Source organism: Ornithodoros turicata, chromosome 10, assembly GCF_037126465.1.
Source record: "Ornithodoros turicata isolate Travis chromosome 10, ASM3712646v1, whole genome shotgun sequence".
Lineage (NCBI taxonomy): Eukaryota > Metazoa > Arthropoda > Arachnida > Ixodida > Argasidae > Ornithodoros > Ornithodoros turicata.
Window position 1 is genome coordinate 35,136,387 of NC_088210.1, and position 12,369 is coordinate 35,148,755.

General features: G+C 44.9%; 1 protein-coding gene across 2 annotated transcripts in view; it reads right to left on the reverse strand.

Annotated features, from left to right (window-relative positions):
- LOC135370029 (matrix metalloproteinase-2-like) overlaps window positions 1–12,369 on the reverse strand; it is a 65,502-nt gene that overhangs the window by 28,375 nt on the left and 24,758 nt on the right. Inside the window, exons 1-2 of one of the 2 annotated variants that reach the window (XM_064603698.1) lie at window positions 2,538–2,643; window positions 1,341–1,618 (exon numbers count right to left, since the gene is read on the reverse strand). In XM_064603698.1, coding sequence (XP_064459768.1) covers window positions 1,341–1,618; window positions 2,538–2,627 — 368 coding nt within the window. In that variant the 5' untranslated portion in view covers window positions 2,628–2,643. Of the gene's footprint in view, window positions 1–1,340; window positions 1,619–2,537; window positions 2,644–12,369 lie in introns of those variants that run through there. The other variant, XM_064603697.1, reaches the window with a different exon arrangement.

Consider the following 12,369-nt stretch of genomic DNA (forward strand, 5'->3'; position numbering starts at 1 on the left):
AAACAAACAAAAAAAACTCTGCTTCAGTAGCACCTACTGGGTACCGATCCCGGAGCTAAGCGGAGGACACTTTGCGACCTGCTGGCATGTTGTCTTCCGCGAAGGTAGTGAACTACGACGTGCTCCGGGTTCGGCGCACCTTAAAGGGGTTGGGACACTTTCATAGGTGCGCTTCATTACATCATCGTATGGCGCACTAGAGTATTGTGGAAAAAAGAATTATTTTTCTACGTGTCGTACTTGGCGAGATATAAACCCATAGAGCTAGGCCAGGCGAGCTGGCTTAGCGGTTCATTTTTTGTTTTCTTTTTATTTCTCTGGGGTTCGTCTAGGAGATCTTTGTGGGAGTAGCAGAATTCGTCAGGTGACGAATTCAATATCTTCCCTTTTATATATATATATATTCAAACTCAAACTTGGTCGCCATCGTTGTTCACATCGTAGCGGGAAGGAGCTTTCTCCTTCCACCTCGAGTTTTATTCTCCGTCCAGTTGACGTACCATTCTCAAGGACACAGTAAACACACTTTTGATAAGAACTTTGGGCGGAGTTGGACACCCGAGTGAAACAAAAAACGTTGGAAACAAGTAGGTGCCCAAGTGCATCAGTATTGTTTGTATTAGTATCGTCTTCGTCATACAGCGAGCTTTTATTAGAAACTGCCATTTGAAGGAAACGCTCCTGCGGGATTTCGTCCCCCGCCAAGTTAGGATTTCCAACACGCACAACTCATTGTCCCCATTATTTACCCGCTATTTGTCTACTTTAATGCGGGCAGACGGAAAAAGTCTCGGTCGTTACGTTTAGGGGAGCGCCAGTAACGGCATACAACTTTCCCTCCAGGCGGTCTCCAGGGCCGTTTGGACTTTGAAGGCTTTCTAGCTCTCCACTTCCAAAAGGCAAGTGTGTCCATTTGAGCGTGTGATTATAAGCGAGCCGCTGGTGGCGTTAGTGGACGGCGACCACTACCTCGTCTTCCTGAGGGAGCGATTTAGCAGTTGCATCGGTCCATTATTTGAAGCACATGTTTTGTAAAATGTTCCGAGTGTGGAGAGATAATGGCTGATCATTAATCATTGCGTTTGTCAGGAGTGTTTACCCGAATATTAGGAAAGGTAAAGAACGTCTTTCTTTCTATCCTCCCGAACATGAATGAAAAAGGCTCTACATAATAATAATATATCCTTCGTATTTTCAGTACCGGTTTGAAAAGGCAGCTTAGTCATTTCTCTCGGAGTGTCAAGCTGCAGCGGAGTTTCTCAGCAATTAATTGTGCACCGCGTTTCTTTTTGTATTTTCTTTTCTGTGCGTCTTTCTATGGTGTGGTCAATGCTGCTTACCTATAGGTGAGATCCGTCTTGTCCCATTTTGCCCCCTGCAAGGCGTAGCGTCTCACCCTCTCGGAGTGTCCGGCCATGTCAGGAAGACCACATCGTCTAGCCTTCATCAGCTTCATGGTCTCGTCGTCCAGCCGTCCTGTCGGTCGTAGGCCAGCGAAATGCTGCATGCGTTTCAGAGCATCACGAAAACCTTCTTCAGTGCGAAGGCTGTCGGAGCTCGGACCTGTATCGCCCGGAAGGCCCGTACCGCCAAGGTAGCCGTACTTGCTCAGGTAGTCCTGAAATGGGAATAGTATGACGTTGCTTCGTTTGTTTTCGACTCACAGTCACATTTCAAAGTAAGCAGATCCACATGTGTCACAGAGGACTGGGATGGCTAACATTTAAATGTAACCACGCGATTGCCATCCCAGCTTACCGAAACGCTTTTCACGTTGGCGTTCTGTTCAGCATCCGTCTCTACCTACGATTGACTAAGAATTTCCTAAACTTTGTGTGTGACGTGGATGAAGACTCTTCTCACACCGTCGCCGATATTACTTATTCGGCTCATGTAAAACAAGAGCGTCCACCCTCACAGGGGCATCCGTTCGAGCGTCAAGTTCAGTCATAAATCATCCCGGGCAAAGGGTTATCGGCCCCGTTGCGCCTACACACGATACGACGCTTTATGTCACAGTGCATGGCCACTTTGTAGAACACGGCTGTCGTCGGATGCTTTGTGATGTAGATGAATGGCGTGTTGTTTGGCGGCAAACAGCTGTTACTCCGCTCCAACCCTCAATTAGATTACGATCGTCTCTGGGCCTGTTTCTGATAACGGAGGATTTCAGTAATGAGGAACTACGTCCACCAGGGGCTGTCGATAATCATTAAGCACTCAACCTCTTATTTCGTGTTAGCACGGCGAAGCGGCTGTGAATTCAGGGGGCGGCACCCGTCGGAAAAACACACAGCCGGTGGTTGGATTCACCAGAGAGTCTTCACCGCTGGTATCAATTACGGTAAATGACGCTCCTCCTTCTGGCTTCGCGGCTCAGAAATTACCATTTGAATAAACTAACAATATGGGAAATTTGCGTCCAATTAGGAGCATTAGAAAACCCCCACAGTGACGATGAGTTTTCGTTCCATTGGTGGCTCTTCTTGTTTCCAAGCCGACTGGCACGCGCGAATCAATGAATCAATGACCTTTACCTCCATCTTGTTCCTCATATGAGCAGGCATCTGAAGGGCATTCCGACACAGAAGCAGCGTGAAAACAGCTCGAATAATCCTGCGGGCCATCGTTGGAGGCTACCACCGTTCAGTGCGAGTGTAGGAAGGACTTCTCCGGGAAGAACGTCCTTCCGGAGTTTCTTTTAAAATGGCGTCATCTCGTTTCCGAAGAGGTAACCGTGTATATTTCGCTGAAATGGAGCTCTCACTCAGTTACGGGATGCTTCGTGCCAATCTTGGCCAGTTTATTGTACCGTTAGTGAACCTGTTCATTACTGTTGGATGAAAATGTCGAAAAAGAGGAAGCCCGTCCTGTATGTTGTCTAAATAAATGCGGGTTAGAAATGTGCTGCTGAAAATGAGTCTGGAAAATTTTCCAGGTGTCGATAAAGAGTAGTTCACTAATTCACCGTAAAAACTGAGGCAACGCTTAATTACGTCAGTTCCTAAACTATCAAGTTATGTTCTTAAGTTGAATGGGGCCTAACGCAATTTCCATGTTTCGTTCTTTATGTTGAAGTCACAACTATAACGCATGCGCAGGACGTCAGATTGTGGTATGTGTAACGCATTGTGATTCACATGCAAGTGGTGACGTTGTGTAGATCGGCGCAGTCTGCATGACGAAACAATGCATGTACTAAATACTGTGTTGGGATTAACTATTCCAAAGTTTGAAAACTGAGCCACGAATAACTTCCTGGCATCAATTGTAGTGCGTACCGAGCAAGGTAATCGCGAAATAAGAGGAAACTGGTGCCAATTTCTAAGCCCTGTGGCAAGACAAACTTGCGCTATAAAGCTGCTGCTTTCCTTTCGTCCACCACGATCATTTCACTTTTTCGCTCTAAAAGCCAGTTCCTCGCTTCAGGATTCTTGCTCGATAATTTTAAAGAGCACGTTGACATAATGCAGAATCAACGTTGAATATCGCTGTACTATGTGCTACGCCAGGTGAGCATCGATTCCACGAAGATTGTGAGAAATTTCAGTGAAATATTCAATGATGTTTCTATGAAACTTTTAATTCGCGGCTCCACATGCAAAGTGTGCACGCAACACTCAGTGATCACGCAAACAACAACAGCATTTTTTCGTATACATTATTTTGACGTTGCCCACACTACCAACCTTCCCGAACCGTCACAAAATTGCTTTGTCCCTGGCCACATCCAGCCCACCAACGCTCTGTCCTCAAAGACTTGAATCCTCATTCTGAAAGGGGCTCATTATTTCATTCCCCCGCATGACCACCAGCGCCCCTGGCGATGAAACTCCCCATTCATCAGCTTGCAATAAAATTGTTGTTTGGTTATAAACTATAATGAGTGAAACTAAATATTGCTGCGAATAAGAGAAACAGCGCAGCAAGGTATTTATATGGCCATGTTTATGGCGAGGTGTTTCTGTAGTGACGCCACCAGAACCTAAAAAAATAATACTACAAACGTCACTGGCGTCTCCTCTCTGAAGAGCAGATGCCGCGACGCTCACAAGGACAACTGCGCTTCAACGTGTTAAAATGACGCTCCTGGTTTGACCGCTAGATGAAAATTTGCGAAATCCATGCTATGGAGACCAATGTGTCCTCGTTCGGGGATTAGGAGGCACTTCCACTACATCCACGCAGTTTTATGAGAGAGATAAAGCGGAAGCGTTGAACCAATGCCCACACTACCAACCCTCCGGTACCTGGCCACCAACGCTCTGCCCTCAAAGCCCTTTTGGATCATCATTTCATTCCCCACATCACCACCATCACTCCCCATTCATCATCTTAAAAATAAAGTTGTTTTGCGTTGAACCGGCTCGCGAACTGGTTCGGGGCTTCGAACCGGTTTGCAAACAGGCTCGATCTTGGCGCGGCCGAACCGGAACTGAGCCGGAACGAAATCCAAGTAATGCGAATCCAAACCCGAACAGCGCCCGTATTTTTTTGCGGTTCGACACCCTGAACAAAAAAAAAACGCATGTGTCTAATCATCATCATCATCTCTTTGAAGTAATTTTAACGTTGCACGTGAGAATAAAAAGAGTTTCCCACATGACGTGACGCGTTTCTGTGGGCCAGGTGGCGCCAGTGAGGAGCAACGTCAACGCCAAAAAATATGCAACGCGCGGTAGTTTAGCAGACGCACTTTCAAATTTATTGTCTCGAGTTGTTCGCGCTTTTTCTCTGGATTTCCTACAGGTTTTGTAGCTCTCCTTGATGCATACCGCTTGAAACATGACGCAGCAACCTCTGATGAAACTCTACTTGGGCCCGAAATGGCAAACTTTGCTGCAACAGCCATACGATTCCTTTTTCTTCACTTGCACACGCTCACACGATGTAACCCTCACCACAAATGTGTCCTCAGTCTTACGTTGCAATTTCTGTCTCGCGACATAAAATGGTTTCTACAAGAGTCACACAGTCGTGGACATGTTCGATGATCATCGAACATGTCCACGACTGTGTGACTCTTGTAGAAACCATTTTATGTCGCGAGACAGAAATTGCAACGTAAGACTGAGGACACATTTGTGGTGAGGGTTACATCGTGTGAGCGTGTGCAAGTGAAGAAAAAGGAATCGTATGATCATCGAACCTCATCTAAACTCTTTTCTCAAGTTTTATTTTAGTAGACTCTTATAACCGCGCATTGTTTTCAGCGCTTTATAATATTCCTATTCTTTTCTTTTCTCTTCCCTCTGTAGCGACAAGATCATCTTTCTTATAGGCGACCCCACCGGAAGTAAGCCATTCAAGAAGAGGGTTCCTCCTCCTCATTTTTCGCATCATTTCTCCACCGACTCAATTTCCAAGATTTCCCCTCCTAAGGACATTTTTCTTCTACTTGCCGTCGCATTGAAGGGCATGTCTGATATGACGAGAGTAGATCATACGGATATGTAAGGGAACCCAACCGTATAATTTAAGCGATAAGATAAGGTTGAAAAAAATAATTAATAGAGCTCCGTTCTCAAGCTAATGTTAAAAATTAGGAGGAGGTCTATTGAAAAGGGGGCTTCAAATTTAACCACGACGGTTGATAAGCCTTCTCTCGTATATTAATAAAAGTATATATTTGTGGATCATCAAACCTGAAACAAAAAAAAAGTGCAATCGTGACACAATCGCTGTTTTGCCCAGATGAAAACTCATTTAAAAGCCACTATGGACTCAACAGTCATATGTATTTATATTTGTCATCGTGAAAAAACGTCCCTCGAAAAGTTTGCAAAATATGGAAAGTTTTGGTAATTTCTGAAAGAGTTTACGCGAAGATGTAAGTAACGTCTTCTCGTGTCTCAAAATTTCTGGAAGGTAACATTTATTTATTTATTTATTAAAGAGTGCCCGCTCATTTTATGTAGCCTTACATGGAGATTCAGCGAGAATAGAAATATAGGATCGAAAGACAGGCGTGTTTGTAACGTGCTGATATGGTGCTAATATCATTGCATCATGTATCCAGAATAATGAGTACAAAGGGTATAGAAAACACTGCCAGGAATACGGTTACATCGGCCATGTTGGTTGTTCCACGGCCGCAGAGAGCGTCATCTACGCGTGCGTCCCTCAATCTTCCATTGCACATGCGGCTCTTGCAATCGTGGCAGGATAAAAATCTTAATTTCGCACCGCGATGCAGTTGATGTGCGTCCTGAAGAACTGTTTCGTGGAACTATAAGGATGCCGTCGGAGCAGAATCATCCACAGAGCCCGTCTCTCTGTTGGGTAATCCAACCGCCAACAACTGTTGGAGCCGGTGTTTCTTCCTCGAGAACACGCAGAAAGCGCCATTTATTATTATTTTTTTTTTTTTCGTATATCTCGAATCGATCACCGAGCCAAAACACGCTAAATTGAACACCGAAACAGCGGGCTGTGAAGCGAACGCATTTCAACTCGTTGTACCGTACACGATAAATAATATCGGAAGGTCCAAATATTTCCTCTACTTTCTCGCCCTGTCAAACAATCCATCTTTCGCATGGATTTGGCCTGACCAACAGCTCCATGTAGAAAAAGTGTCAAAACCAGCCACATATAAATAGGATATAATGACGGCCGTTCAGGATATGGGTGGGTGCTTCGTTCACAACCTGAGCGCGGTCGAGCGCGTTTTCTTTCTTTTCTCGCATTTTCCGAGCATATCTGGGGTTGGCGTTCTTTTCTCTTCTATCGAAAAGTAGCTCGGATGGTAGTAACTGTGACGCGAAGCTATGTCAGGAAGGTTGATATAATAGCGAGTTTTAGTTGAGGTGACGTTCCGAAAATATGATTTTCTTTGAAGCGTCGTCACATAGCTAAGCTTCCTTTATCGTATCGTTTTCGTAGAGTTATTTCATAGACGTCGCGATAGGATTAACTTTTCCCCCTTTAAGGTTTTTTAACGATGAAAACAGACTCGCAGAAAACGACATGCCACCGAGCGTGCAGCTTGTACCGTGCCACCAAGTTGCTGGCGGCGGGATAGAAGAACTCGGGCAAAAGACCGGGCTCATTGGAGCACTCTGTCATGTTCTCCTTTACTGGAATAGCGTCCCACAAAAAAAGGCTCTTCTTGGAAATATCCTGATCGTCACGACACCTCGGAATAACGCCATTAGAGACGACTGAAAGTATCCAGATGAAAGTGCCCTCGACGCAGTTCAGGAAATTCGAGGAAAATGCGTTAGTACCCTGCGACGTTCGCAGTTCTTCATAACCTCACCCTTACCTCGCACTTGGCTCGAAAGAAAAACAATATTATTTGTGGAGAGAATGCTCACCAAATTCGGTTGTTTGGGGGAAAAGTAACACCCAAATTCGAAACGAAAAAAAAAAACTTGTAATTTGAAAGCAAAACCAGGAAATGACTCCCAAAAGACCGCGTACTGGAAAATAAGCGTCTGGAGTGGCGACGTCGGCTGTATACTGTATTCCTTGTGCCTGTGATTTCCTGTATCCGCTACTCCTATCCCCCCCCCCCCTACTGTCACGTGACATTGGGAATGCTCCAGTATAACGGGGCAACAACCCTCTTTCCGCTTGTTTACACGAACGAGATATCTCACACACCAGCGGGCAAAAAAAATGGGCAGCTGTTGGCGCTATTTTACGAGACGAGACTCCGATGATAGCTCACGAAGAGTGTCTGAATGCTAAACGAACATTTCCCACAAAAACAAGTGCAGCACGACCTGTATTCCCTTCTTCTCACATCATACTCGAAACATGGTCGAATCTTCCCACTGGTTATACTTTGACTTTTTTTCGGGTGAAATGTCTTTCCCATGCAGATTGGAGAGGCAAGAACCGGGTGTTATCCCGTTTGCTCCTCTTCCTGTCCAGCTAGCGGCCCGCAGTTAAATTTGTTTAACCTCACGGGGGCCACATGTTCTAATATCAGAAGTGCTTAGCAGCTATTATTTACTTCAGACACGCGTACAAATGGTTACTAAACGGTGCACGTGACACGGCGTGATACGTGATAGGGATTCGGGGAGAAATCGGGTTTAAACTCGAATTGGTCCTAATCTGATACGGGAGAAATCCGAGATATTTTCCAGACGGATCCTCAGAAGTCGGACAGGACGCCTTCTTCTTGTCCACACCGCTGCAGTTGCTCCGCAGTGCGAGATCGATCACTCCCCGTTCTGTTCCATAATACAAACACGCACTACCCAACTGTTGTACGTAACGCCGTTACAGCAATCGATACTTTTTTTTTTTTTTTTGGCATGGGAGTGCGGATCGCGATACTATTTTTAAATCGGTATCGGAAAAGTATTTCCGTTACAAACATATGGTAACGCGATCTCCGTGTCGTTACCGATACCGATACCGTTTTAGTGCCCCACCCTTTCTTTACCGACCGAATCTGTCTTCTCCCAATTTGCTATTCTATTATACAAATGGGGTGTTCACGTAAGCGGGATCTCTATGTTGCACCATCTTCGTATTTCCAACAAAAGTATCGCGTTACTCTTTTTTAAGTGTCGGTAGCGGTACTCCTTTACTTTAAAAAAGAAGTATCGATATCGGTATTTCGATAATTTTTACTCGAGTAACGGGTATCGGTATCGCGATATCGCATTTGGGTAACGGGTACAACACTGCCTAACTGTAACGTTTTTTTTTTTTTCAAGAAAGACGTGTTCGACATGACAGTCTTCCCCTCTTACCCCCTCTCATCCATGAGCAGGCAAACCTCGCTTCCTTCCTTCTAAACGCCACCATGATGTTTCTTTAATATCGCTCTCTAATATCGACGCTCGTTCTTTAATGTTTACAGCGTCAAGCCCCAATGGAAGAAGCCCTAATGGTCTAAATACAAATGCTGTAGGTGTGCGTTATACATTTTTAGTAATTCCCCGAGGAAATTGCGCAAATTCTGCGAAAATGGTAAGCAACGTCGTAACGCGGGGCTTCGTTTCTGTTTCTTCGTTTCCGCGATGAAGGATATGTTTTGGTTTCGAAAACGGAAGGCATGGGAGGAGTGTATCTTTACATGATATATCTCAAAACCTCCACCGGAAACCATATCTTCTGAAAATTCCACGTGCAACATAGCGCGTTTCAATGGATAGGTATAGGGTTCTGAAGGGTATGTAGGAAAGAATATGTCCCCGACTGGCAGAGCTATCACAGAGCTATTCCTGACGTGCGATGGCCTGAAATAATTCCTCTCAGATGTTACTGCCGCTTACATTTTTATGTCTTAAAATTGTATTGCATTGTTGTGAGACTGATCCAAGTATAATTATTGCAGAAGGCGAACATCAACATCTATTCTACTTAACTAAACTAAGACACAAAAACATAATTACCGGAGAAAATAAGACACATTGTGCTCTCGGAGAACTGTCTTTTCGTGGTCACAGTATTGCACACAGCCACCATAGCCTTGTCTGAATGCCCATGAGCCACCACACCCATTACAACTAACAGCGACACACATGCATCTGCTATGTTCAAAACAAGTCTTACTAATGTATTACAGAACTGAAACTACTGAAAACAGCGCACAAATGCGTATTAGAGCGTCACAAAGGAGACTTTTTTTTCCTATGGCTGCTTGTATATAGCCCCGGGGACATTCTTTCCGGATCCCGTTCTAAAGGTATGAATGACTTCGTCGGGAGTGACAATTAAAAAAAAACGTAAAGTAACGAAAGGAGGTCAAAATTGAACAATATACTTCAAAATGTCTCCATAAACACGTTACACGGGCGAAGCATATTTAATAGCGATAAAAATAAAAGAACCGCCTTTATGCTCACCTTACATTTCACATTGGCCTCTGACCAAGATATCGACGCTATTGCTATCACTCGTCATCGAATGTGATCAGATTTCATCGTTGTAAGGAACTATCAGAGTTTAACAGAGTGGAAAGATTTTAATCACTCGTTTCGCACTTGGTTGGGAACTGTGTGTACCTTGCGTCTGGAAATAAATATTCTATTCAGACAAAAAAATGAAGATGTGGGTCGCGCCGATGGCGGGTGACCAGCTACTCCATGAAGCAGATCCTGAACATGTCCCCGTGCGATGGTTTCATCGAAAGCCGTTTCTTCGAATTCCGCTTCACAAGCTTGTGCAGCTGCACTAATTCGCTGCACTAATGAGTTCCTCCGTGTCGGTACTTTTGTCCATGCTCTTATACTGCCATTGTAACCGTTCGGACTATAAAGAAGGACATTTTTGGGGTATTGTGGCGGTCAGGATGATAGTGTGGATGTACTCGTCCGGCTGCACAGCATCCGCAATAATCCTCAGTGTTTCGCTATCCACTCAGCCTCCATTTGTTCCATGCTCAACTCATTCGCCACGATGAGCATGAGTGAGCTTTGCCAAGGTACGCAGAAGAGGTGGAAGTACAACCAACAGCCACCTGTATAGAAGCGGTCCATAAGGTCGAACTAGCATTGAGCCTTGCACCCGTGCCCATTTCAGGCGTTGCTGTAACAAATATCTTGAGTGAGTATCGCTTCCTTTTAAATATTTCTTTACGGTAAAAATACGACGGTACAATCTGACGTTGCTTGGAAGTTAATCGTGAGAGGATGGGAAAATACTCGTTGGTGCCAAAGACGTAACGATGGCGATAGTGACTCAACAATGTAATGTAGCCAGCATAATAGAGAATTACGAGGCATTCGTTTTGGAGACATGATTACCCTTTCCACTTTGCTCGTGGTCAACGACCCTGGTGATGGAACTGCTTGCCGACATTTGTGTGAGGAAAACCACAGCCGGCGCCCGGATTCGAACCCGTGTCAGACCCGGCGTGGAATGCCATCAACAGCCCATGTATATAATTTCTGCTCAATCTCTCCTTGTAGAGGAGGTGGTGTTGCCCTACATGAGTCCTGACCGGCGGTGGTGTGCCTCACTCTATAGGACGGTGCCGGTAGAACAGGCGCAGTGGCGCGCCGTCGTCGTCCACGGGCTGCCACAGCCTCATATAACATTAGGGTAAAAACCGAGCCCAAAAGGGGAAAAAAGTGGGAAAACAATACTTAGGATGCTTGACGTTATTCAAAACCGGCTCATATAGCATTTATATACAATCTCGGCGGATAGACTCTGTTTTCGTGGCTTCTAACGAAATAAAAGCGATTCGATGAAACGTCAAGTTTTCGACGAAATGGCGTTCTTGCTATGTGAAAGTAGAAGATTAGGGCCCAGTTAGATAAGCAAAGCCTCACGGCTGACGGCCTCAGTGGACGCATGCCGAGGCAAATTTGGGTATTAATAAAAGCTCGGCGGCAAAAAGAAGACGCCCAGTTTGACGCCTTACGTACGGATAGGCTCAGTGGGTGTTTCATCGAGGAGCAGGATTGTTGATGAAACACATTCGAGGATGTATCTGAGCGCCTCAGGTGGAAACCCACGGGTGTCGCCATGTAAAACGATGGACGAGCTCTTTCGTATCATTCGACCAGAAGGGCATCAAAATCATTTAAAAAGAGCTTGCAGGGAAAAAATCGTTACAGGAAGAGTGAGGAAATTAACGTCATCGAATGAACAGCAGCCGCTTTAATGGCGACGGAGTTGCTTTTTATTACGGGCAGTACGGCTTTAAATTATCGTGGTAGACTCCCTTTTTTCTTCCTCTCCATATTAAATGGAAGGGGCAGTATGTTTCGGAAGCTCATTTAGATAACGCCATTCCCCCTTAATGCATTAAAAGACACGTATATTCGTTGGGCGCATTTTTCTTCTGTAGTTGCAGTAATAAAATACGTTTCCTCCACCGTGTACACGGATTAATGTGAAATCGTTTGTTAGCTGCACCTCTCCAAGTGCTACTGTTGGTCACGAAATGCCGGACTAAATGGGATGTTATTCCAGTCTGCATGTCTCGCACGATAGCCTCGCAAGGTGTTGTGATTCCTTCCTGATAAATGGACAGACGTGCGCTAATAACGCTGTAGTCCAAGGAATCACTATCGCACACTTTTAGCTTTAAAAACGATATCCTAGAAACGATCTTTGTTCATATCAGTCTCTCTGTGTTGAAGTCGTACGTCTTCAGTACAGAGACTGGTATGACGGAAGATGCGCGGTAGCACTTGCTTCCGTTCAAACGCAACACAAAGTATCTTGTGCCAACATTTCTAAATTCCCAACCTGGCAACATTGTACCTGCACAAGCCTCCATGTTCGACTGTAATCCAGAACTCCGGGATGTTTTCAGAGCTTGCCAACTTCTTTATAGAATATGTGGAAATCATTTTTGACTGAATGATTCAGTCTTTCAGAGTGAGATTGCCTTGTAATACTAAACAAAACAAATGTCATTTTTTGGGTCCACAGTGTCCCTTTAAAGAT